This window comes from Gobius niger, assembly GCF_951799975.1.
Source record: "Gobius niger genome assembly, chromosome: 20".
NCBI classification, from domain to species: domain Eukaryota; kingdom Metazoa; phylum Chordata; class Actinopteri; order Gobiiformes; family Gobiidae; genus Gobius; species Gobius niger.
The window spans coordinates 13,407,385-13,429,912 of record NC_136871.1 but is presented as its reverse complement, the minus strand read 5'-3'; the positions used below and the strand labels follow the sequence as shown (position 1 = coordinate 13,429,912).

General features: G+C 41.0%; 1 protein-coding gene across 1 annotated transcript in view; it reads left to right on the top strand.

The window, feature by feature from the left end:
• Positions 1-22,528, top strand: part of cntn4 (contactin 4) — a 149,090-nt gene that overhangs the window by 50,529 nt on the left and 76,033 nt on the right. Inside the window, exons 4-5 of the mRNA XM_079578548.1 lie at positions 207-376; positions 10,958-11,053. Coding sequence (XP_079434674.1) covers positions 207-376; positions 10,958-11,053 — 266 coding nt within the window. The remainder of the gene's footprint in view (positions 1-206; positions 377-10,957; positions 11,054-22,528) is intronic.

Here is a 22,528-nt window from a genome sequence, read left to right as displayed (position 1 = left end):
GTTCCTGTGATTTCCCCCAAATTTACATAAACACATTTATTATAACAGGTCTGTGAGGTTTCTTGCTTGGACTCCATCGCCAGTTCCTTCTCTTGAGTTGGCAAACCTCTACAAAATGCACAGCTCCAAATCTCCAAAAACATAAGACATACTAACTCTATGTTTGTACTTTTACTGAATATTTCCTCCTCATTTGTTTTGTACAGGTGGAAACTGAACGGCACAGAAATCAAACCTGGGTCTCACTATAGTCTTTCTGGAGGTAATTTGAGACTCAGCCATCTGAACCGGGACCAGGATGCGGGGACTTACCAGTGCCTGGCCACCAACTCTTTTGGCACCATCGTGAGCCGCGAGGCCAGCCTGACGTTTGCCTGTGAGTTTCTTTGCAATTCACCGTTCAGTCCTGCCTCATCAGACACATAAAGGGTTGCACAATTTGGGGAAACAAGATTTGTACAAACCTTTTCACATTTTTCAGTTACAATGTGTTTTTCTTTTAATGTGTGATCTCAGTCAGATGAAAGACCTTAGTGATAATACAATATACCCTTTGCTTCTTACGCTATGGATATTGCGTCACCTTGCGTCACTTCACTTCGCTCCAGATTCTGGGCTCTGACCAAACTGAAGTCATTGATTAATATCATTGACTTCAAACCAGGTTTTACTAGAAGTCAATATTGCCTATATAGGGTACACTTCCCTTCAAGGCCATGCCATGGAGCTAAACCAGATGAGGACTGAGCTCTCTGGGTCATATTTTCCATAACACTGACTTTCAGACTGCAAATTACTGCACACACATACTCCCTCCCTAACCACGCCCCCCCGTCGTTTTGCGTCTGCCTCAACACGTTTCTTTAGCCCCACCCCCGGTCAATGGCCAGTCATCGAGTATTTCGCATGTCTTGATGTTTCTGTATATGTGCTTTGCCTAGTTGCCTTGTGTACAAAATGCACGGTATAAATAAACTTGCCTTGCCTTTTCTTTGCCAGATATGTTCTTAGTATTACAGCTGGCATTAACGGCCTGTGAGTGATGGCTTCAGCTCTGCACAGTCCTATGAGGCCCGCGTTTGCCATTCCTTGACCAGTGGAGATTCAATCCTCTGAAGTGGATTTTTCACTCTAGTGGCATGACACTTTCATCAATTTTAGAGGTCTGCCCTTAACAGGATTCACATGTTGTCACTGAATCAGGCCATGTATGTACAACCCAGATTCATCCATCTCTTTTATTACCCAGGCTGCAGCTTAATTAACTCCCTGGATCTCAAAAGGGTGAGAGTTCAAGTGAATCATTTAATGGGAAACCCGTAGTAGAGAGTGTCATGTCATTCTCAATAGGAATTTTAGGGAAATAATTAGGGAGTTGGCCAGTGATGCAACACACAGGGTTTTAGCACGGGCCAAGGCATAGATCAATCGATGTTAGGGCTTGGTACTTCTATTTACTTCCAAAACAATATGTTTTTACAATACAGGCGACATTACTATTTTAGGGCATGTGCGGCATTGATCTTATCTAGTCCAATGATTCTCTAAAGTGGGCTTTAGAACCTTCACAAAGGGTCTTAAGAGCTTTGGAGAGAATCTAAGTTGATAAAATCATAATGAAGTAATGGCATTTTAATGTGTTTTATATTTCTTACTGGTGTGAAAAGTCTTTAATTTCCTTCAAAATTAATGTAAATGACTTTAATTTTCCTCATAATAGAAACATTTGTCATGTTTGGGAAAGGGTGGTTTGGTTGCTTAAGTATTTTGAGAACCGCTGATTTAGCTCCATTCATAAATCGTCTAATTTACTTCTAGAAAGATTATACTGGTATTTTACTAAACTTATTCAACTTTATCCACTTTTGTTTTTAAGCTATCCAACCTATGCCGGATGAGTCACAATCTGCCTAATGTGTCCTTACTGCAAAAAAAAAAACACTATTCACTTTGGCTTTTGCTCCAACTGAGACAGACTTGCACACTCGCTGTTATCTGAAATAGTGTCAAATATCTGAAAACTGAATTTATTTTAAAAGTTTATTTAAATAGTTTCTGTGAGAACCTTGACGTGCACACTTCAAACCCCCAAAACTTTTTTTCCCAAAGGCTCTTAGTGTCAGCCGGCAGTGAAAAAGAGGAGGGGTGGTTGTTATCGAGGCTAAGTCTGTCTCCAGCACAGCCTGCTCTGAGTCACTGGTGGCTATCTTTGTCACGCACTGTGAACCTGGTGTGTTTAACTTCATAGCTGGCAGCTGAAACCCCCCAAAACCCTCAGCACTGAGAGGTTCTATATGGTCACATGGGACAGTGGGAACATGATGACCGGATATATATATTGGAAGAAGATAGAAAGGCTCATAATATCGCCCCCATAATGTGGTACTGTTTGCGATACTGAGTTAAGCTTGTAAATGTACGTGTGATATTAACAAGGAGAGAGCAGGGTAAATGGACTGATAATATTGGACAAAAGGTCGTCATTATCACATTATCATATTAATCTGACTTTAAGCCCATCATGTTCATAGCTCTCTTATTACCTGAGAGAGATTTAACCAACTAGAGCCAGTCTATGTGCAAAGACTGAAGGCATTTGACCCTCCTGTCCAACTGTGTAAGGCACACGGCATATCAGTACCAGTTCATTTTCAAATCGATTTTTCTCAGAATAGCCCATCATCACCACAGGAGGCCCATCAAAGAGGCCTCACAAAAAAATGCAGATTCAATCAGAATCTGACAGAAGTCTTGAGACCCTCCCTCTTGGTAAGGAAGAGAAGCCCGAGGGAGGACCCCCATGAACATTGGACCCCCTTGGACATCGGACCCCCTTGGACATCGGGCCCCCATGCACAGCGGACCCCCATGGACATCGGACCCCCATGGACATCAGACATTGGCCCAGTTCAAGAATCCTTTTTTCAGAATTGCAGATAGTGTTGAATGTCCAAGTCAAATCCTTGTTGAGGCTTCTGGACAGTGGGAGGAAGGGTGACAGACTCACCCAGGTGGGAGGATCCAGGGGTCCACAGGTCACAGCCTAGGGCCACGGATGAGTTCAGCTAAGGTCACTCATCACGGGGGCATAGAACAGCCAGCATCGAGGCAGTGTCTTCATGCTTCTAAATAGTTGGAGGTTATTCTGTGTAGTGGCCACTTCCGTATATATCTGCATCCTTCTTAGAGTCTAAAACTTTTGATAGATGGTGCCTCTTTGGGCTGTAGATGTCGAACGCCTGATGAAATAATAATGAATGGGCAGTATGCTATTGCACTCAATACTGGCCCTCATTAGTAAGTCTATTGGCAGTGTCTATATTCTGTAAAAGATGTGCAGTCATAATTCATATTGGCTCTGAATCATTTCTGTCTGCTATGGGTGATAGTGTGGGGGCATTCAATACATCGATATTTTTTTTTTTCATTGGGACTCTCCTGTGCGATTCTATAGGCTTGAAGATGTCAAGTAGGTCCACTTGAGGCAGAGCAGTTGTTGAAACACATCTTGCAGTGAGTGGGAGGTTTTATGGAGTTACTTGTACACAGCATCTTGTGTGTCAGATAAGCACATATTTGGCAGAGCATGAATGGCTGAATATCCTCAGTCCCTCCGGAGTGGGCCCAAAGCCCTGAGGGGAAACATGAATGGCTTATTAAAATGCTAATAAATCTTGTAGACTGCTCTCAGCTGTTGATAATGTGGACAGAGTATATTGACTTAGGTAATGAGGTGTAAATAGCTAATGGGCGGACTCATTCTTTTCGTTTTTATCTGCTCTGCATTATCAAGATACTCCCAAGCAAAGCGTTTGAGCTCCTTTAAAGATAGACATCATTTCCCTTTGTAAACCAGATATGTTCATATTGATGAAGGGAAAAAGCATATTCTAGAGACGTTTTAGCGTCACGCCCACTTCTTATATGTTTATTGTTTGCCCACACGTCAACACAACAAAAGGGTTATAGAGTCTCAGTCATTTCCATTTGAAGCCACGGTTTGCTTTCATGGGGTACAGGCTGGGCAGTGAACATACAAACATCCATTCATATCTATCTATAAATCAAACTTATGCACATACAGTACTGAAAAAAAGTAAGTACACCATCTGGAATTTCTCACATTTCTGCCTAAATTGGTCATTTAATGTGGTCTGATCTTCAAAATCACAGGAATGATTAAACAGTGTCTGCCTGAACTAACACCACCCAAACATATGTGCCCAGTCACGGGAACCAGGGACACAAGTCGGTCTGATAATATTTGGAGATGTGAGAGCAATTTGAAGTGTAGGACCCAGAATATTTCTAACCAGAGCAATTGGCCTCTAAACTTTTGCGCTGTTCTCGCCTCTCTCTTGTGCTCAGTGAGTGACAATAGGGCTCATTTACATTTAGATAAGTCATACCTGCTGCCCCCGTAAAACTGTAAAACACAGGGGGGAGAAAAGGCAAAAAGCAAAAAAATGCGCCATCAAAGAAAAACAGGTAAAATATATATATAAATAAATATCTCTTGCATAAATCCACTTCCCATAGAGCCTACCTCTACAGCAACTAGCAACACAATGACAACTAGCAACATCATCCCAACACACACACATTTGACCAGAGGGAAAGAAGAACGCACACGCGGTCATTAGTGCAATGGACAATGACTACGTTATATTATCCATAACCTGCACACACAGCTCACGACCAAAATGGCCTCATCAAAAAGCAAACAGACGTGATGGCACAGCAGCAACAAGCCAAAAAAACAAATCTGTCTGAAGTAACCTTTGCTTGCCTTCTGCTCAGGAAACCCATTTTCCTCGCTCAGTAGTTATTTTCAGTGTAGAGTTATGCAAATTCGCACTACATCCCTCTGTCTTAAAACACGCTCTGAAGCAAGGAGCTGGCTCGGGAAACGTAATGGTCAGCAGGGCGCTGTGCATGCTTACAGCCAGGGCATCATCAGTCACACTGGAAAAGTTAGCCTGGAAAAGTTCACTGGTTTCACGCAGAAAAACAAACTTCTGTAGTAGTATTCCAGCGTTAGCATTCGGCTACTTAGAGCGCTAGCAACAGGGGCAGGCTTTCGTGAGACATGTTGCATAATCATGAAGCCACACACACAATGACACGCCCCCACTGTGTGCGCTATTTCTCCGTCTTTTTCACGCTTTTAAATATACCAACACTGTTATCTAAAACATGTTGAGGCTTCTTCGTGATCTCAACTAAAAGATTCTGCAAAAAAGCGAAAATCACCAATTTAGAAAACAGAACTCTTCTTTCTCAATTTGTGCATTCACATTCAAAGGAGAGCGTGTAATTTTGCAGCACTAACGACTTTTCTCTAGTTGCAGATTATCTTAGACCATTCCTCCTGACAAAACTGCTGCAGTTCATTGAGATTCAGGCGGTGTACTTACTTATTCCACCCTCTCCTGTGAATGTTTACATGTTGTGACCAAAAAAAAAATGATCAAATGTATATGTTTGGGTGTATTAGTTCAGGCAGACACTGTTTAATCATTCCTGTGAATTTGATGAAGATCAGACCACATTTAGTGACCAATTTAGGCAGAAATGTGAGAAATTCCAGACGGTGTACTTACTTTTCTCGGCACTGTAGGGATTGTGGATCAAACAGTAAGAGAGAGAATGTGTGTTGTACGACCTGAGATCCACTATCAAGGGAGAGCACTAGCCTCTCAACTTTTGCAGAGTTTTAAGACTTTAGCATCAACGCACAGCACAACATTTACATCTGTAAAATGTTATATATTCATCATAACTGTTATTGTGCATCAGGGAATCAAACATATCCTGAAGTAGGGCTGGGCAATAAATCTAATTCATTTGATTAATTCATGCTTTTGAAAACAGACGATGTGGTAAGTGGCTAAAGCGTAAAATCGTGTCCGTCACTCCACGTTCTCCTCACATGCGGCCAATCTTGCAGCGTTTAAGAGTGCTCCGTAGCGACTGGAAACAACACCAGAGTTTTAACTGTGCGCGATGGAGTTTTCTTCCACTAAAAGAGTTTTCCCCGGTCTCTCCTGTTCTGATCTCACTCTGGAGTGGAGACACAGCACACTTAACTCCACCCCTTTCTCCTTTCCCCTTTCTGTGAGTCTCCATAGAGACGGCTGTCCATCACAGCAGAGCTCGAGGCAAGAGGAGGATACAGGAAATGTACAACACTTTTGAAAACCCCTTGGCTTATTATGAAGTTTTACTTTTAAGAGCAGACATGGCATATTTAAAACAGAAATAACAATTTTAAATAATTATGTGATTAAGCTAATAAATATAATATCATATAAATGGGCAGGACTCTGAGCAGTTTTCTTCATATAAAAGATCAGGAGACCCTTTTACGTCTATTTCCAATCAAATCGGTTAGAATCGTAACAGTCCATACTGAGTACAAAAAAAATCTGATTTTATTTTTTGGCAAAATTGCCCAGCCCTAACTTGAAGGTAGAAAGTGTTGCACAGTCTCAGACTGAACTCTCTCCTGGTCACGCCTGGACAGGCCCGCTCAAGGATGATAAGTTGTTGTGACATTTGGAAAGCTCATATGTCTGGGATGTGATCATGAGCCTAAACAGGATCATTGTTTGGAATGCCAGGCCAGGTTTGCTGTAATTGATGTTAATGGATTTAGATGGAACATCACATTCACGTGTTCTTCACCGATTAATCATTGTTAGCCTCTTCCTATTTGGACAATTACACCAGCACAGACTGGAGGACAAAACATTATATAAGTGCTATTTCTAGTTACCATACCATATACCATATTCTAAGCTGTTACCTAAGGACGCAAACCAGTTTTACAGATTGGATAAAAAAACATACTGTGTTAAATTTGCCACGCCAGCATGTTCATTAAAAAACAATATGAAACGCTATATTACAAGTTACCTGTGTCAACACGTCTCATTGAGTTTTGTAGCTGTGAATAAGATCTTTGTAGTTCTCTTTGGAAGAAATGGCTTCCCTCATGGCTCAATTTTTGAACTGGTCGTCCACAGCTGTGTGAGTTCTGAAGAGCCAGTGTCCAGTCTGTCCACTCACACATGGGCCTCTGCTTTTCACAGCTGTATTATGTGCCAAATAAGGCTTCACCAGCCTTTGTTACAACAATGCCCCTTTTTTGCCGGTGGATGGCTTTGTGGTGTTGAATTCGTCACCATGCTTTCAGCACGAGTGGGGCCACTGTGGTCCACCATAGACAGGAACATCCAGTGAAGTACACAGCGGGCCTTCAAAAACACACCAGCTTTGATCCCTGCCCAAAAATGCCAAAAGATTTTTGTTTTTTTATAAATTCGGAGCCTCAGATGTCTCCTGGCCACTTTGTTCTATAGGCCCATATTTTGGTTAGTCGTGGGTGCTTTTATCTAACCATCTATCAGTGGATGAAAGTAAGTGGCCATACTCAAAAGCTTTTTGGCCATTCTGTTGGGCCGAGATTGTTTTAGCCAAATCAAAGTAGTTTGTGCATCAAATAAAGTCACGCTTGAAAGATTGTCTTCTAACTTATTTTTGTGAAGCACAATGCCAAATATCTAGCGCTAAAGGCAAAGCCAGGTAGGTGTAGTGCACTTTAATCAGTGCACTTTGATGTGCTACAGCGACCCCAGATAAAAGCGCCTGACAAAAGGGAAGTCAATTAGGCTTGCTACAACATTAATCACCTCCAAGTGACAGTTTAGAGATAACCAGACAAGGCAGACGTTCCTTTGAAGCCCACTGATAGGTAGCAATTTGTAAAATATGACAAGCTATAAAAATAAATTGCCTAATTTAAACAGATGGAGTTCTACACCCACCATAACGCTCTCACAAAATCACCCTAAATCCACATCTGCAGACAGTACGGCGCACCTCCCCTCCTCACATCCCACTGGTGATGGCGCCCCAGAAAATATAATTTAGGGGGACAGTGATTCGCTGAGTAAAAATGACTCTGGACAGCAAATTTGTCATCCGTCTATGGACTTCTCGCAGACGCTCAATTATTCTGCCGCAGAGATGGCGTGTTGTTTTTCCAGTAAGGTGCAGGGGACAAACAAGTTCATAAATCTGACTAGTACATCTGCATGTTATGAGCGGTTTAACACTGAACTTCTTCTTCCCCTTTGGCTGTGATTGATCTTCTGAAGGCTCACTTTCTCATCATCAGCATAGTGAAAGACCTTGCAGAGAACTTGGTGATAAATATGCTTTTTCCATTTTTTTAAGCACTTTCTTTGAAAAAAGATCAATAGGAGTCACACTGCTTTTTAGCAGTACATTAAACAACCTTTTGTACGTTTGATGCTTTACTTCAAACTTGTTGATTGAAATACTGGATAACTTCGAAAACTCAATGCAAATGTTATTATGGATTAGGATTATTTTCATTCAATGTGTCAATTGTCAAAAGTTTTTTTGTAACTTACTACAGCAAATGCTCAATAACATTCTATTGTCTAGAAATTAAAAAATATCTTTGTTTAAACTGTGTAGATGACAAATCATTGAAAATGGGGTAAACCTAAACAAAGTGCTAAAAAGGTTGATTTGCTTCTTGGATGTTGCTTAACTGTAAAAGACTCGACTTTTCCTTTACCAAACTGTATACCACATAGCAGATTTCATAATGCACTTTTACTCCACAAATCCATAGCTGGAGTCAGAAGTTCGGACTTTCACCAAAATGTGGACATAGGCCATGTCAATTTTGAATGACAGCCGGTAATGGAGAAACAACATAATAATAAAATAATCTCACAGTCAGTGGCAGCACAGGTATCACAGTATCAGTCCAGACAGCTTTCTGACAGGGAGGAGAGGCAGAGAGTGTTGTTCTTCAAGTAAACATGTCAATCAAACCTGCAGAGCTGAATGTATTACCATGGTGTACTCTGAACACATTTCTGCTTTAGAAAAGTTCTCCTGACATCGCATGATCTCAATGAAAGAGCAAGAAAAGATGTTCCTCTTTTATTACGCTATGTGACGTTCATATAACATCTACAACATGTCTTAGCATCTCAGAAGGATGGTGCCATCTCAGTGTGTTATTAATAATATCAAAACATTACAGCAGCCAGTATAACAATGACTATTTAAGCTTATTACCTTTAAAGCAGAACTAAGTAACTCATCCCGCTAGAGGCCATAAGCGTCACTGCAGGTGTCGTAGCATGTTGCGTTTTTTTACTCATTAATTGTCTGTGAGAGTAAATACTACACTGACAGAAAGACAAAGGGAGAGAGGGATATTGTACATCCAATTACACAATGGAGATTTTTTTTTTTCACTCAAACTTGGCTGGAAATACTGTTTAAGTGGCACTAGCCCGTAGTTAGCTTCGCCCGTTAGCCTGTTAGCTTCTTCTCTGTGATTCCATTAGTGTGTATTGCGCCACCGACCCGGAAACAGCAAAGTTGCAATTGTGGTTTTCTGGCCAGAGACACCGGAGGAGATGAAAGACCCCTCAATCATTAGCACTTGTATTACCCTCAGAGGGAAAATGAAAAGGATTTGTTATGGTTAACAAGTTACTTAGTACTGCTTAAACAGCTCATTCAATTATGAATGTTTTGTCTCAATATTGGGATGCACTTTTCAGAGGTTTCTTTGCAACTTTGCAAATAAATAAAATTGCATAGCATATAGACATCGCATAATTCTTTATAAATTATTATTACCAATTCAGCCACGACTAGTGTTCATTATGGGACACAGTCAGCTTCACTCTCACATTTAGTCATTATAACTGCTGCAATAACTCCAAACCGGACACCCAGACCAATTTTCTTTATCCTAATTCATTCAATTGATTAGGATAAAATACAATTTTATTTTTCCAAAATATAACAGAAATGTCTTCTACAGCAAGGCACATTTACAACTCATCCATTAACAAAACATTTAGGGGTTACTGCAGTTGGAATTTATGTTTTTTGTAGATATTTGATATTTGTAGATATTTTTCATAATGTACTGTATTTTGCTCACACAAAGATCCAAATCCAGCTACAGTAATAGCCCTGATTCCTTTCATTTCCCTCTTCTCTCCAGTGTGTCTTTTCCAATTATACTTTTATATACCTCTGTAAAACTGTATGTCCCTGGCCACACGCGGCTTGTTTGTTCCAGGCAGGTCGGACATTAACGCGCACACACACACCACCTCTACAGTCAGTGTTTTTGGCTGATGGCTTGAAATTTGCAAATGTTAACAACAACTACGGCCAGACTCCTCTTGTTCGGCTTTGCTTCAGATGGCAGCTCAGCACAGTTGTTGCTATGTTTTTTTTTAGGAAGAGTATGTATATGCGGTAGCTGAATATTGCTTTATTACTTGCATTGCAGACACGGGAAAGTGTTACCCCTTGGTCATACTGTGTTCAGTTGCAACTTGTAATACACACTCAATACTTGATACTCACTGCACCTTCATATTTTTTAAACGTATGTACTTTATAAAGGATCATTCGTGGTAGGAAAGTCCTCATGCTGAATTTGAATATGATTTGTTTAAGATGGATAGATAATGATTAAAAAGATTAAAAGGCCATTTCCGTCCATATCTTTCAGTTACTACACGTTTTAGCTTTCACTGATAATAATTTGAACCACATTTTAAATTAGATATGCAGCATTTGCTAATGACAACTTCTTTCCCCTCTGCCACTTTAGTTGCCTTAAAACCAGACTCTATTGATTTGTTGTCAAATAAATGCCTCAGATATAGCAGTATAAATGCATATGTTTCTGGAAATTCTAGTTTCTGGTAAATGCAAGTGTTATCTTAGTCCTACCGTATTGCGGGCTCTTAGACCTTGAACATAGTAGCTGGAACAAAAACGTGATAAGTGCACAGTGAGCAGCACTTATCATTTGCTCTTGTACTTGAGTGCCTCAGCCTTCTACCGTGCTCATTTATTGTTTGTTTGTACTTTTCAGACTTGGAACACTTCAAGACCCAAAGAAGAAGTTCAGTGTCTGTTCGGGAAGGCCAAGGAGTGGTGCTGCTGTGTGGCCCTCCACATCATTCTGGAGGTAAGCTCAAATGGTTTTCCTGTCATTCACAAATATGATATCAAAGTCAGGTGCTACTAACATAAACATGCATTTAAAAATGCATTTAATGATGACATAGATGTCACTTTTCTCATTCATTGGTTCTGTGGCCTTTTTGAAGGCTTAATCAACATCACACGTTGTCAGTGACTGAAAATGCATTTCATCAGGGTGTGATGTGCTGTGGACTCATTTATACTCTGTAGCGTGTTAGCACTAGCAGGTGCCAGCTGTATTTGTTTCACTTACAAGGAGAATTCTTATGGTCTTTCTTGGCAATAGCTATTTATTGAAATGGAAAATTAGCAACGGAAAAAAAATGGTGTCTTTGAAAACATTGTGAAACAAGGGGACAATATTGTATTTTTTTGCAAAATACGTTTTTGATCATATTGCCAATAAGACATATATGCTTGACATTGATGTCAAAGTTAAATTTACTCTTTATGACTTCAAAACTTAAACATTGACAGGCTCTTCAAAACTACTGGATGTGTCATGATTGTGTTAACAGTGTGCAGTGAAGAGAAATCCATGTGTTGGTTTTACAGCCAGCTCTACATATTTCTGGTGTAATTGCTGCAGATGTATCCTCTCCGAGCGCTTTCCTTTCCTCCGTTCTTGTGAAAAGGCTAAATGTAACATCTGCTTGGGTTTATGTTCCCCCCAGTGACAGGCTCCTAACTGTTTCCTGCCGATCCGCGCTGGTCTGCTCTGCTAATCTACGATTGGTAGTAATGAAATTGTTGCTTGTACTCCACTGAGGCTTTAACTATTTGTTGGCACATGTGAGACTATTTATTTCTATTTCTGAAGATCACATCTTTTGAGATGAGCACTGAATGTAAATTATTGGTGTATTAGCCAATGGCTGCAAGCCGGCGTGGCGTTTTTGCATGAGTCCCTTGTGTGTTCATTAGCATGCGCCGATGTGACCAAATAAACAAAACCAACCAATATGAATAAAGAAGGTATTTACCAAGGCCCTCAAAGAGATTTATATTTTGTGAACCCAAAACTTGAACTAAAGTTCAAAAATCCTATTTAAATTTAAATTGATCATCAAAAAACAAAACAAAAAACAGCTGGACTCACATTTTGTCGAGGTTAGCGTTTTGTCATCAACCAGATTGCTTCATCTTCTTTGTGTGTGTCAGTAGATGTAGCAGTGAGTGGTATAACATTCCTGGGATGTCCGAAAACTCAAAGAAATAGTAGGGAAGGTGCTCTTTGGTATCGAGCAACAGAACAGAAAAAAAAAGAAAAAAAAAGAAAAGGAAATTCAAGGCACACCTCCTCTATCAACATCTGTATTTACATTTTCTGAAAAGCCTTTGTTTTAAGGGGTAGTAAATTTAGAATCTTACAAAAGATAAAACATTGCATGTTGTTTTCTCACGTGCGTAACAGCACAACACAAGCCTTTAGCAAGCAGTCAATTCCAGTCTGGGAACAACTGGTATTTTTTTTTAGAAAATGCAGAACATCTCGTGACCTGAGGGAGTGACTTCACAATTGAGTCACATTTGTAGAGCAAGAAATCACTCCTTGAGAAAGGCTTGTGTTTGCCGATGCGTGTGGGAGCACGCTGTGTTGCGAACTAGCCCTTCAAAATATAGGCTTTTAAGAAAGAGTAAATGGACAATTTTGCTAAAGGAAAGCATGTTGGATTTCCACTGTAGAGCTTTGAGAAGCTTGTCAATCAAGCTAAGTGCAATACCAAGACGTTTTTATTAATTACTGTATATCGCTTTGTGCTTCCACTTTAGACCTAATTTGCCAAGTACAGACACACACAATGGAACCACACAGCAATTGTAATATACACTGTAGTCTATTTTCTCTCAGTTGTTTTACAAATGAAAAGGAACACAAGGCTCACAATGCATCTTAACTTAACTTTCCTTAAACTGATTATTCGTGGAAGCAGAGAACAGCAATCAGCGAAGCCAGACAGACATTTTATCTCTCAGCGGACTGTCTGCCTTTAGATCATTTTCTTTCACAAATTACAAACAAATTGTGTCTCAAATGTTGCACTCATTGCACAGTGAGCCTCAGCAATCGTAGAATTGCAAATAATTTCAAGAATGTTTACATTTTGTTGATTAGCATTACTCTTATTATTGGCTCTCTCTCTCTCACTCTAATTATTATTATTAATGAATAATTAGTAAACTTTTTAAAGGCTTTGGTTAAAGTGTTCCTCTAAAACAGACATCTCAAACCAGTTGCTCGGTGACTACCAGCTCTCCATTTTCATTTTCCTAAGTTGCATAGTGAAACAAGTGTCTTTGAAGAAGTGGCTCTCAGACATTTGTGTTGCATGAAAAAAAAAATCTGCCAATTGCGCTGCATGTCTACCTTTTCCTCACCAAAGTTTTTGCAGCTTTTAAAGCAGTACTAAGTAACTTGTTTACCTTAATAAATCCTCTTTGTAGTCCCTCTGGGGGTAATGCAAGTGTTAATGGGAAGAATGGGGGGGGACTTTTATCTCCCCCTGGTGCCTCTGGCCAGAAAACCACAATTGCAGCTTTCCTTTCCCGGGCTGGTGGAGCAATACACACTAATGGAATCAGGAAGAAAAAGCTAACAGGCTAACAGGCTAACCGGCAAAGCTAGCTGCGGGCTAGCGTATTTACAGGCAAGTTTGAGTGAAAAAAATTATCTCCATTGTGTAACTGGATGTACAATAGCCCTCTCTCTCTTTGTCTTTTCTGTTAGCTTAGTATTTACTCCCACGCACAATTAATGATTAAAAAAACGTATGATGCTATGACACCTGCAGTGGCGCTTCGGGGCATGAGTTACTTAGTACTGCTTTAATTGGTTTCATAAAATTTCTTGACCCAATATAGACATTTTTGCATATCTTGCAAAACTGCAATGTTGATATGATGTTAAGTATTATATTTCCCAGCTTAAGTGTCAATATTAATCTAATAATAGCATAGATTATTTCTAAATGTAAAGAAATAAGAATTAAACGTAACATACATTGGTTCAGTATGTGTGTGGAAGTTGAGGGTGGTTGACAATGGTTTGGGCCTATTTGTTGGAGCTGTTTACTCAAATACAAAAGGTGCCACGGCAACTTTCTAATCTTACTCAGTAGGGTACTAAAAGAAGTTTATTGAGCACTTGGCACTTGTTTACCCCATTGGTACATGCTGCTGATCCACACATTTTAGACACATTTTCATCCGGGATTATTCTGCTTTTAATCTGATTAGCAGATGACACATTTCTCCATCTCCATGCTCCATAATCTCTCTGCACAGTGGCTGCATTCAGCTCGCTCTGCCTCTGTTCATCTGTCTGGGACTAAAGCTTTGTGAAATGATCCCCCTGTCAGTGTCACTGCTCACTCTGACATCACATTTGAGGAGAAACTGTGCTGACATCAAGCCAACAACATGACAGCAGCATGAAATCAGATGCACTCAGACTGTATTCGAGTTTCCGATCACGTCTGCAAAGGTCACAAAGAAGCTGCTCAGTCGGTGTACATGTCCAAAGTGGCTCACCGTGAATGGTGTGCCTGGTAGAGTTGTTAAAATGTAGCCATTTATTGTCTGTACTTATAGTCAGCATTAGCGGGTAACAATACCCACCTTTAACTTCTATCACGGACAAGCCACGGCACAAATAAGAACATTGATTTAAAGCAGTACTAAGTAACTTGTTTACCTTAATTAAATCCTTTCCGTAGTCCCTCTGGGGGTAATACACGTGTTGATGGGATGATTGGGGGGTCTTTCATCTCCCCCTGGTGTCTCACTTGAAGCTTTTCTGCACCAGGTCGGAGGCTCCAATACACAGCCAGTTCGCATCACAAACTGACTAACGGGCAAAGCTAACTGCGGGCTAGCACCACTTAAACAGTATTTACAGCCAAGTTTGAGTGAAAAAATATATCTCCATTGTGTAATAAGATGTACAATATCTGTCAGCGTAGTATTTACTCTCATGGACAATTAATGATTAAAAAAACGTAGCATGCTACGACACCTGCAGTGGCGCTTATGGCCTCTAGGGGCATGAGTTACTTAGTTCTGCTTTAAGCATATGATGAAAGACTTTGCAGTTGGACCCTGGTATTGTAAACGGTAATGAAAATGCAATATTTCCCGACAAATCTATTGCTTTAAGCGAACCTTAAGGCTAACTAGGGAAAACATTTCATGACATTACTTTAGGCAAATCCTGGCCCACAATCCACTGAAAATGGTCCCCTGACAAGAGCCAGTTCCTTAATAGTGACCACCCTGGATGACGCATGAGTTTACTTTATGTTGTTCTTTTTTCTGATACTTTCTGATCCCAAGATTCTTCAAACATCTGCAATAGCAGGATTTACGGATCATCTGATTGTTTCCCATCCTGTTAGAAAGTCCCAATAGATTCGCAAAGAACGATCAAGATTTTTCCAGGTTTCTTTGTTCAAGAGTGCCACTATTATTTGAATACAGATTGTTGTGTTATGGCGTGAACTCTCTCTAACCTGCAGTGTGACGTGAGCAGCATAGAGACATATTGTCACTGTGTCCATACTCACACGCCTTCATCTCTGTCTCACATGCTCAGCCGTCAGTGACGACTTGTTGTTTGGTGCCAGCCCTGTTGTTAGCATGAGTGCTTCCCGCTGTGCTATAGTCACACGTCATGTCCTCCTGCTCTGCGTCGCCACGTACACAGATACAGCCCTCCATCGAGATTTCATATCCCACAAGAACAGCCCGTCACCTGCCGCGCACGGGGAAAATAACAAAGGAGAAAACACGGCATCTTTGTCCATAACACCTCGACTGTTCAGCAAAGGGCAGAGTTAAAGTTTTTCATTAATTAATTTTGAGTTATTGAATGTACTGTAAAACAACCTGCTGCTTTGTGTTGCAGGTTTTTTTTTACTCAAACAGAAGATGTTGTTAAATGTCTAAAGTTTGGAGAAAGTTGGGACACATTAAGGTGTATCATAATGGGTCATGAATTGCTATATGGTCAATGATTTTTCAGTGTTTCCTGTAATTTTCAGTGCATTATTTTCATCTTCACAACATGCTATTGAGCAGAATATATATCTCCATACAGTCATAACATTTTCTCTCCTTTCATGTCTGTTATTAGTTTACGTGTGGTGGTTGCGGTGCGCTGTGCCCCATATGAGCTGCACCTTTGAGGATCACTGTTGTCCTGAATGTCCCAGAGCGCTCGCTTTAATGTGGTGAAAGAATGATGCAAGTCCACAGCCACAGTGCATGATCATGGTGGATGTAAAGCAACTCACTCAAGACTTGCCACCATCACTCAACTTTGACAGGATTTTGTTCAACATGTAGCCTATTAACATTCAGCAGATGTCTTAATGGTTCCAAAGCTAGCTCAAGATATACATGCAGCCAGTAGTTAAAGGCACTTGAGGCACGATGAGAGAAGCATCAAGTCACTGCGTATACAATAAAGGTACAGAACTTCAAACAAATCAGGCCATTTATGACAATAGATTCAGCAAAGATGTTTCTACACTCAATGATATTTTCACACATACATTACTGTATTACAACCTGGTCACTTACTGGAGAAACAAATATATATATACAAAACCCATAGAAACCCTCTTCAAAAATCCATACAAATTCTGTATCAAAAGCCTTGGTCGTATCATTACTGCAATATCCTGGAAAAATATAAAATGCTCTATTTTCAAAATATCCTGAATTTTAAAACCTGTTGCCTTGTTTACAAAGCACTTCATGGTCTTGCCCCGCCCCCACTCTCTAACTTCATTTAACCTAAAGCAGTGAGGGTTCTCAGCACCAGAGAAAGTTGCAGGGCCACTTTTCAGGGTCAGTGTTACACAAACTAGTCTGGGAGTTCATGAAATTCATACAAATTATATAAACAGATGCACAGTATGTTTTCTGCAAATGTCTGAGTTTACAATATTGCAATGGCAATGAAAACTTTATTGATAATGCACTTTAAAGGGACAATACAGAGTTTAAAAATGTTTAAACTAAGTATTTCCCTACCCCTACATGTTCCAGCCATGTCTATCTATTCACCACAACTGCCTCTAAAATCCTGCGCTGTCACTCAAAAAGGTGTTACTTCGGGTCCGAAGTGCCGTCATGCACGAGCTTAAAGGGGGCCTATTATGCAAAATCGACTTTTTCAAGCTTTACATCATGTTATTAAGTCATTCCCTCATTAAAAACATGCCTGAAGTGTTGCCTTAGCACATTCACGTATTTTCGAGTAATCTGTAGAAACTCTGATGGCAGCCATTTTAGGGATAAAACGCCTGATTCCTTCAGGAAACGCCCTCGACCTCCAGGATACGCCTCCGACCTTTCGTCACCAGCCGCGTAACCAACCACTGCTCCTCAGCAGAACCCCCTCCCCGCAGTGTCTAGCCCTAAGATGTAAACAGAGTCATCATGGATGATTAGCTTCATGTGTTGTGAACCGGAGCCACAGCAGACCTTTACAAAGACACACATCAGTGTTTCTGTTACCGAAACACCCAGGATTAAAACCGGTGACAAGAACGCTTATTTCAGTGTCTGGTTCTGCGCTGGGCCTTGATGATGCACAGAGCCTCCGGAGAAAGCTAATGCTAAGCTAAACCTCGAGTCATCACGTGAAAACGAGAAATATGCACAAATAAAGTCAATAAAACCACCACACACATAAAGAACCGTTTAACAATGATCACACACGGAGCCAGGCTTGTTGATTTGGAAGTTTATTGCTCACATTTCATCTACAATGGGTCATAGCCGAGTGGCTTTCTCCCGGAGCTAACAAGCTAGCCGCGACAAGCTAACGGGAAAATTCACTGAGTACAAGCAGCATATTATGCATTGAAAACGTCACTAAAACAGGCAACTGCTTGAAGCAGCCTTTATGATGATCACACACTGAGCCGGGCTTGTTGATTGTGTAGTTTATTGCTCACATTTCATCTACAGTGAGTCGTAGCCGAGTGGTTTCTCTCGGAGCTAAGGCACTATTAGCCACGACAAGCTAACAACCTTCACCTTCACAACATTCATTAAAAACAGGCAGCATATTATGCACAAATAACGTCAATAAAGCCGGCAACTACTCGAAGCAGCCTTTACGATGATCACACAATGAGCCTGGCTTTACACATTTGTGGTTTATTGCAGACTTTTCATCAACAATGAGCTGTAGTCGATTATAACAAGCTAACGGGTAACCTCGAAAAAACATTGTCCACTTGCACAGATAATGTCCGTCTTTGAATCGTATGGGCTCCTGCAGATCCTGGTGTCGTCGATGGGGGTATAGTTAGAGATCCATAGGGCAGATGCAAAGAGAAGCCTCCAAACAGCAGTTATTTTTCAGGCAAGAGCCCCTTCCAAGCGTCCGGTGTGGAAGGTTTGTTTCCAAATAATATCCTGTGTGGCCATTGTTCACAAAGTGATAAACAGTAGGTCCTTTCCAACAATAAAAATTAAAATGCACCGATCGTAGTTTCAATACTTGAGACAACGAGCGGAGTGTTGTTGTGATGCCACAGACAGCGTGTGGAGGGGGCGTGTCGGAAAGGGTCAGAGGTTCTTAAAGAGACAGGGGCCTATTTCAAGTCATTTGCTACCGACATTTTGAAAGAGCAATTTTATACAAGGCAGTTATTCTAATTTACTGCATTGACAGACCAACAGAAGGTTTCGTCATCATTGTAGTGTCCTATAGACTGGTGCTATGTGGCTGAAAAAAGCATAATACCCCCTCTTTAATATAGAGACTGCAGTTACGCGTAAGATCTGAGGTGGCAGTAGTGAGCATAAAATGACCAACTTGCATCTAGTCTCTTTACAACAACTAAAAGTTGATTTGCTACAAAGGTAAAACATAGGATAGAAGCAATACAATACAAGAAGTGCATCAAATGCAAATAAATTCAAATCTAATAAAATGTCCAAATCTCAGGCTGTGTCAAATGCCAAGGTGAACATGTGTGTTTTCAAAAGAGATTTAAAAGCAGACACAGAAGAAGCCTGTCTTAAGTGCAAAGGCAGCTCACTCCATAATTTTGGTGCACCCCCTGCAAAAGTCCTTACCCCTGTGAGCTTTGGGTTGGTCTTCGAGCCTCTGAAGAGCAGCTGGTCAGCCGTCCTGAGAGACCAAGACGGAGTGTAGGGATGTAAGAGCTCAGAAAGGTACATTGGCAACACCATTTAGACATTTACTGTAAAAGCAGAAGCAGTTTCAAATGGATCTTAAGTGCACAGGCAGCCAGTGAAGTGAAGATAAAATGGGGATGATATGCTTCAATTGCGGAAAACACAAATTTTGTTTCACAGATGTAAAAAAGTCAAGTATAGGGCTTTTGCACAATTTGGGGCTTTAAAAATGACCACAATGGCAATATTGAAATACTGGAATGGCCAGGTCAAAACTGTGATATTGTCATTGAAGATCCTCAAGCACAAATACAGCCAACATAATAAAGTCCCACTGCTGCATTTTACTATGTTGTTCTTTTAACATATGGCCACACTATGTCACATGACCCCAAGTGTCTACCAAATAAATGTTGGTGATGAAGGTGACACCTGGTGCTGACCTCAAGTGCAATTCTTACTTTAAGATGACTGGAACCTTTCTGACAGTGGAGACCCCCTCATATTTATAAACTCATGTAACAAGAAGTGTCTAGCCACCAAGGTGTATTTGAGAGGGAAAAACAAGAAACACTTCATAATTCATACGTGCAGTACAACCTATTTAAACAATATCCAATGTTTCATGTCCACGCAATTTTCTCATCCGATTTAACACAATGTACATGTACGGCGTCTGCCCCTGCTCAGCTGAGTGTTTGTTTCTTCCAAATGCACGGTCCACTTCCCCTCGTGTCTGTCAGCACGTATCAAAGGCTGCAGGAGGAGCCCACAGCCTGTCACTTTGGTGCTCTCTCCAACATTCACATTAATGGGTCCCGGCCGCGCTCGCTGTGCTGCTCAATTACCGCCTTTAGTCCCCCTCCCTGGTGCCACTGACCTCTGTCTTCTAATTGGGATGGCCAAAGAAATCACTTGTGTGGGCCTCGGTAAGGCTCCGTTGGTTTTTCTATTTCTGTTTGGCTTTCACCCCAGGCTTTGAAAAGCAGAGTGTGCGCATTCTGCTCGCTCCTGTAGTAAGCAAATAGTAGAGCAGTATCCTTGAGCCCGCAGCACAAATGAAACTCTCTTGAAGGTAATGTGGGATGACAGTCGTTTTAGCAGTGCTACCTGATATTTGTCGCCTAAAAGTAATATCTTCTAAGGCATAGCTGACGGTCCGCTGGTTTGAAACAGCGACAAGAGCCTCTTAGGTTTGAGAGCATCGGGGAAACAATGTGTATGGCTGGGTTTAACATATTTGACATGGCAATTTAGGAATAAAAATAAAACACATGATTTACCATTCATCTGTTATCTATAATAGTTACTATGTACTCATAAAAATGGTCGTAGTTTGTATTCTTTCATTGGAGTGATAGTATCTGACCCGCAGTATCTGTACTTGCAAGCGACCGCCATTTATTTTAACCAACATTGTGGCTCTCCTTGAGTCCCTTCCATGACCCATAATGCTCAGTTTTTTTATTTGGAAGCTGATCAGTTGTGAGGCTGTGGTGAATTTGTTTAAAAGCTAGTTCACGATGTCCCTGCTCAGTGGGTATTATCCAACACTCAGCCCTCCCACACATGACCGTAATGACTCCTGCAATCACAAATACAGTCCTGCTCAAAGAGACGTCTAATTTGTTTTCATTTAGCACAATTTGCCACTTGCCCACTAACCACTGTTTTGTAATGGATCGATTAAAAATGCATATTATTTTCACACAGCGTTTTTGTATGTTTTATTAATACAATAACAGGGCCCTGACAGATGGGAGTTTGGATGCGCTCCATATTGCGTGTGTCCAGATGAATATGTATAGTGGTGGCAGACTGGCAGTAGGGTAGAGCCCAGGGGACACTGTAGGAGCTGGCTATGATTTGGAGCTGCAACATGAGGGAGAGAAGCAGGCCAGGCCACTCTTTGTGCTCCTTACATTAATCACATTAGAGCTACAGAGCTGCCGGCTGACGTCAGCGGCTGTAACAGATATAGCGGCCTGCCAAGAGAATTCCACATCACTCACTCACTGTGGCTCTGTATGGTCAAATTCAGGAGATTTAACCAAATGTTGACATTATGAGGAGAATGTCCGATAGAGAGCACCTGTGTGTATTTAGCTTACACTGGTTTTGATACATATATTTCTGCTGCTGCTGTATACTGTTTTTGGAGTGCCTGATTCAAGCAATGAACTTTTCTATCTATATACATTAAAGCTGCCCTCAGTTATGTCTTTTGGAATTTATTTCGTCAGTAGGTGGAGTAGTGAACCCTGCTGAACCCTACAGTTCCCTATAGATGGTTCACAAGAATTTCAGCTGCTTCCGAGCAGTCAGATGTTTGTCAGTTCGCTACCTTTTGTAAGTGTGTGTCATAATGCTAAACTTTGAATGTGCTTCAAACATGCACGTGTTTGTGTTTACATGGTGCAGGGGCAGGTGAGGAGTGTGCTATGGGGTGCATCGTGAGAGGCGGAGGACGTGTCTTTGCTTCTGGGGGACAAAGTTAGCTCGCTGTTTTGAAGTTGCCGCATCTAGCGATGCAATGTGAGAATGCAAAAGTTGTATTGAAGTTGAGTTGTTTCATACTTTTGCCCTTTGCATAACTAATACATCTTCTGAATAAAACTAAACCGATAACAAGAGACTTTCTTATAAGTGGCTTGATGTGGTGAAAAAGGGAATGGGCCACTTTACTCCATTGTGAGATCAATAAAGTCTTATCTTTTCTTGCTAATGAGATGTTACATATCAGTTATCTCTATGAACTCTAAAGGACAAGCATTAAAGACACAATTGTGCACTTTTATTGAAGCATTTATTTTATTTTTTGTGTGTGGTGGTGTGTTCATGTGGCCACCGTATTGTGGCCACGGGTTAATTTGCATCCATCGTCCCACACTCGCACACTCAAACACTCTCATTCATCCTGGCCTGCACATTGTACATGTTTTTAGTGGTAGGGGAAACCGGAGCACCCGGAGGAAACCTACGCAGACACGGGGAGAACATGCAAACTCTACACAGAGAGGCGTTGTCCAGATGGGAATTGAACCCAGGACCTTCAGCAGTTCCCTGACGAGTTTTGGTTGCACAAAGGAAGTCAAACATCCTCCAGAGTGTGGCTTCTCGCCTCATAAAAAACACCTTATTTTATTGCATAAATCCATTGGAGAGTCAGTGTGTCTTCCCTCCAGTGAGTGAACATGAAAGGCCGCTGCTGTTGTTGCCTGTTAGTTGCTCCTCATAGCATCTTTATCTGACATTATCATGTGCTTTGAAGCCGCTCTGCTTGAAAGTGAGACGGCTT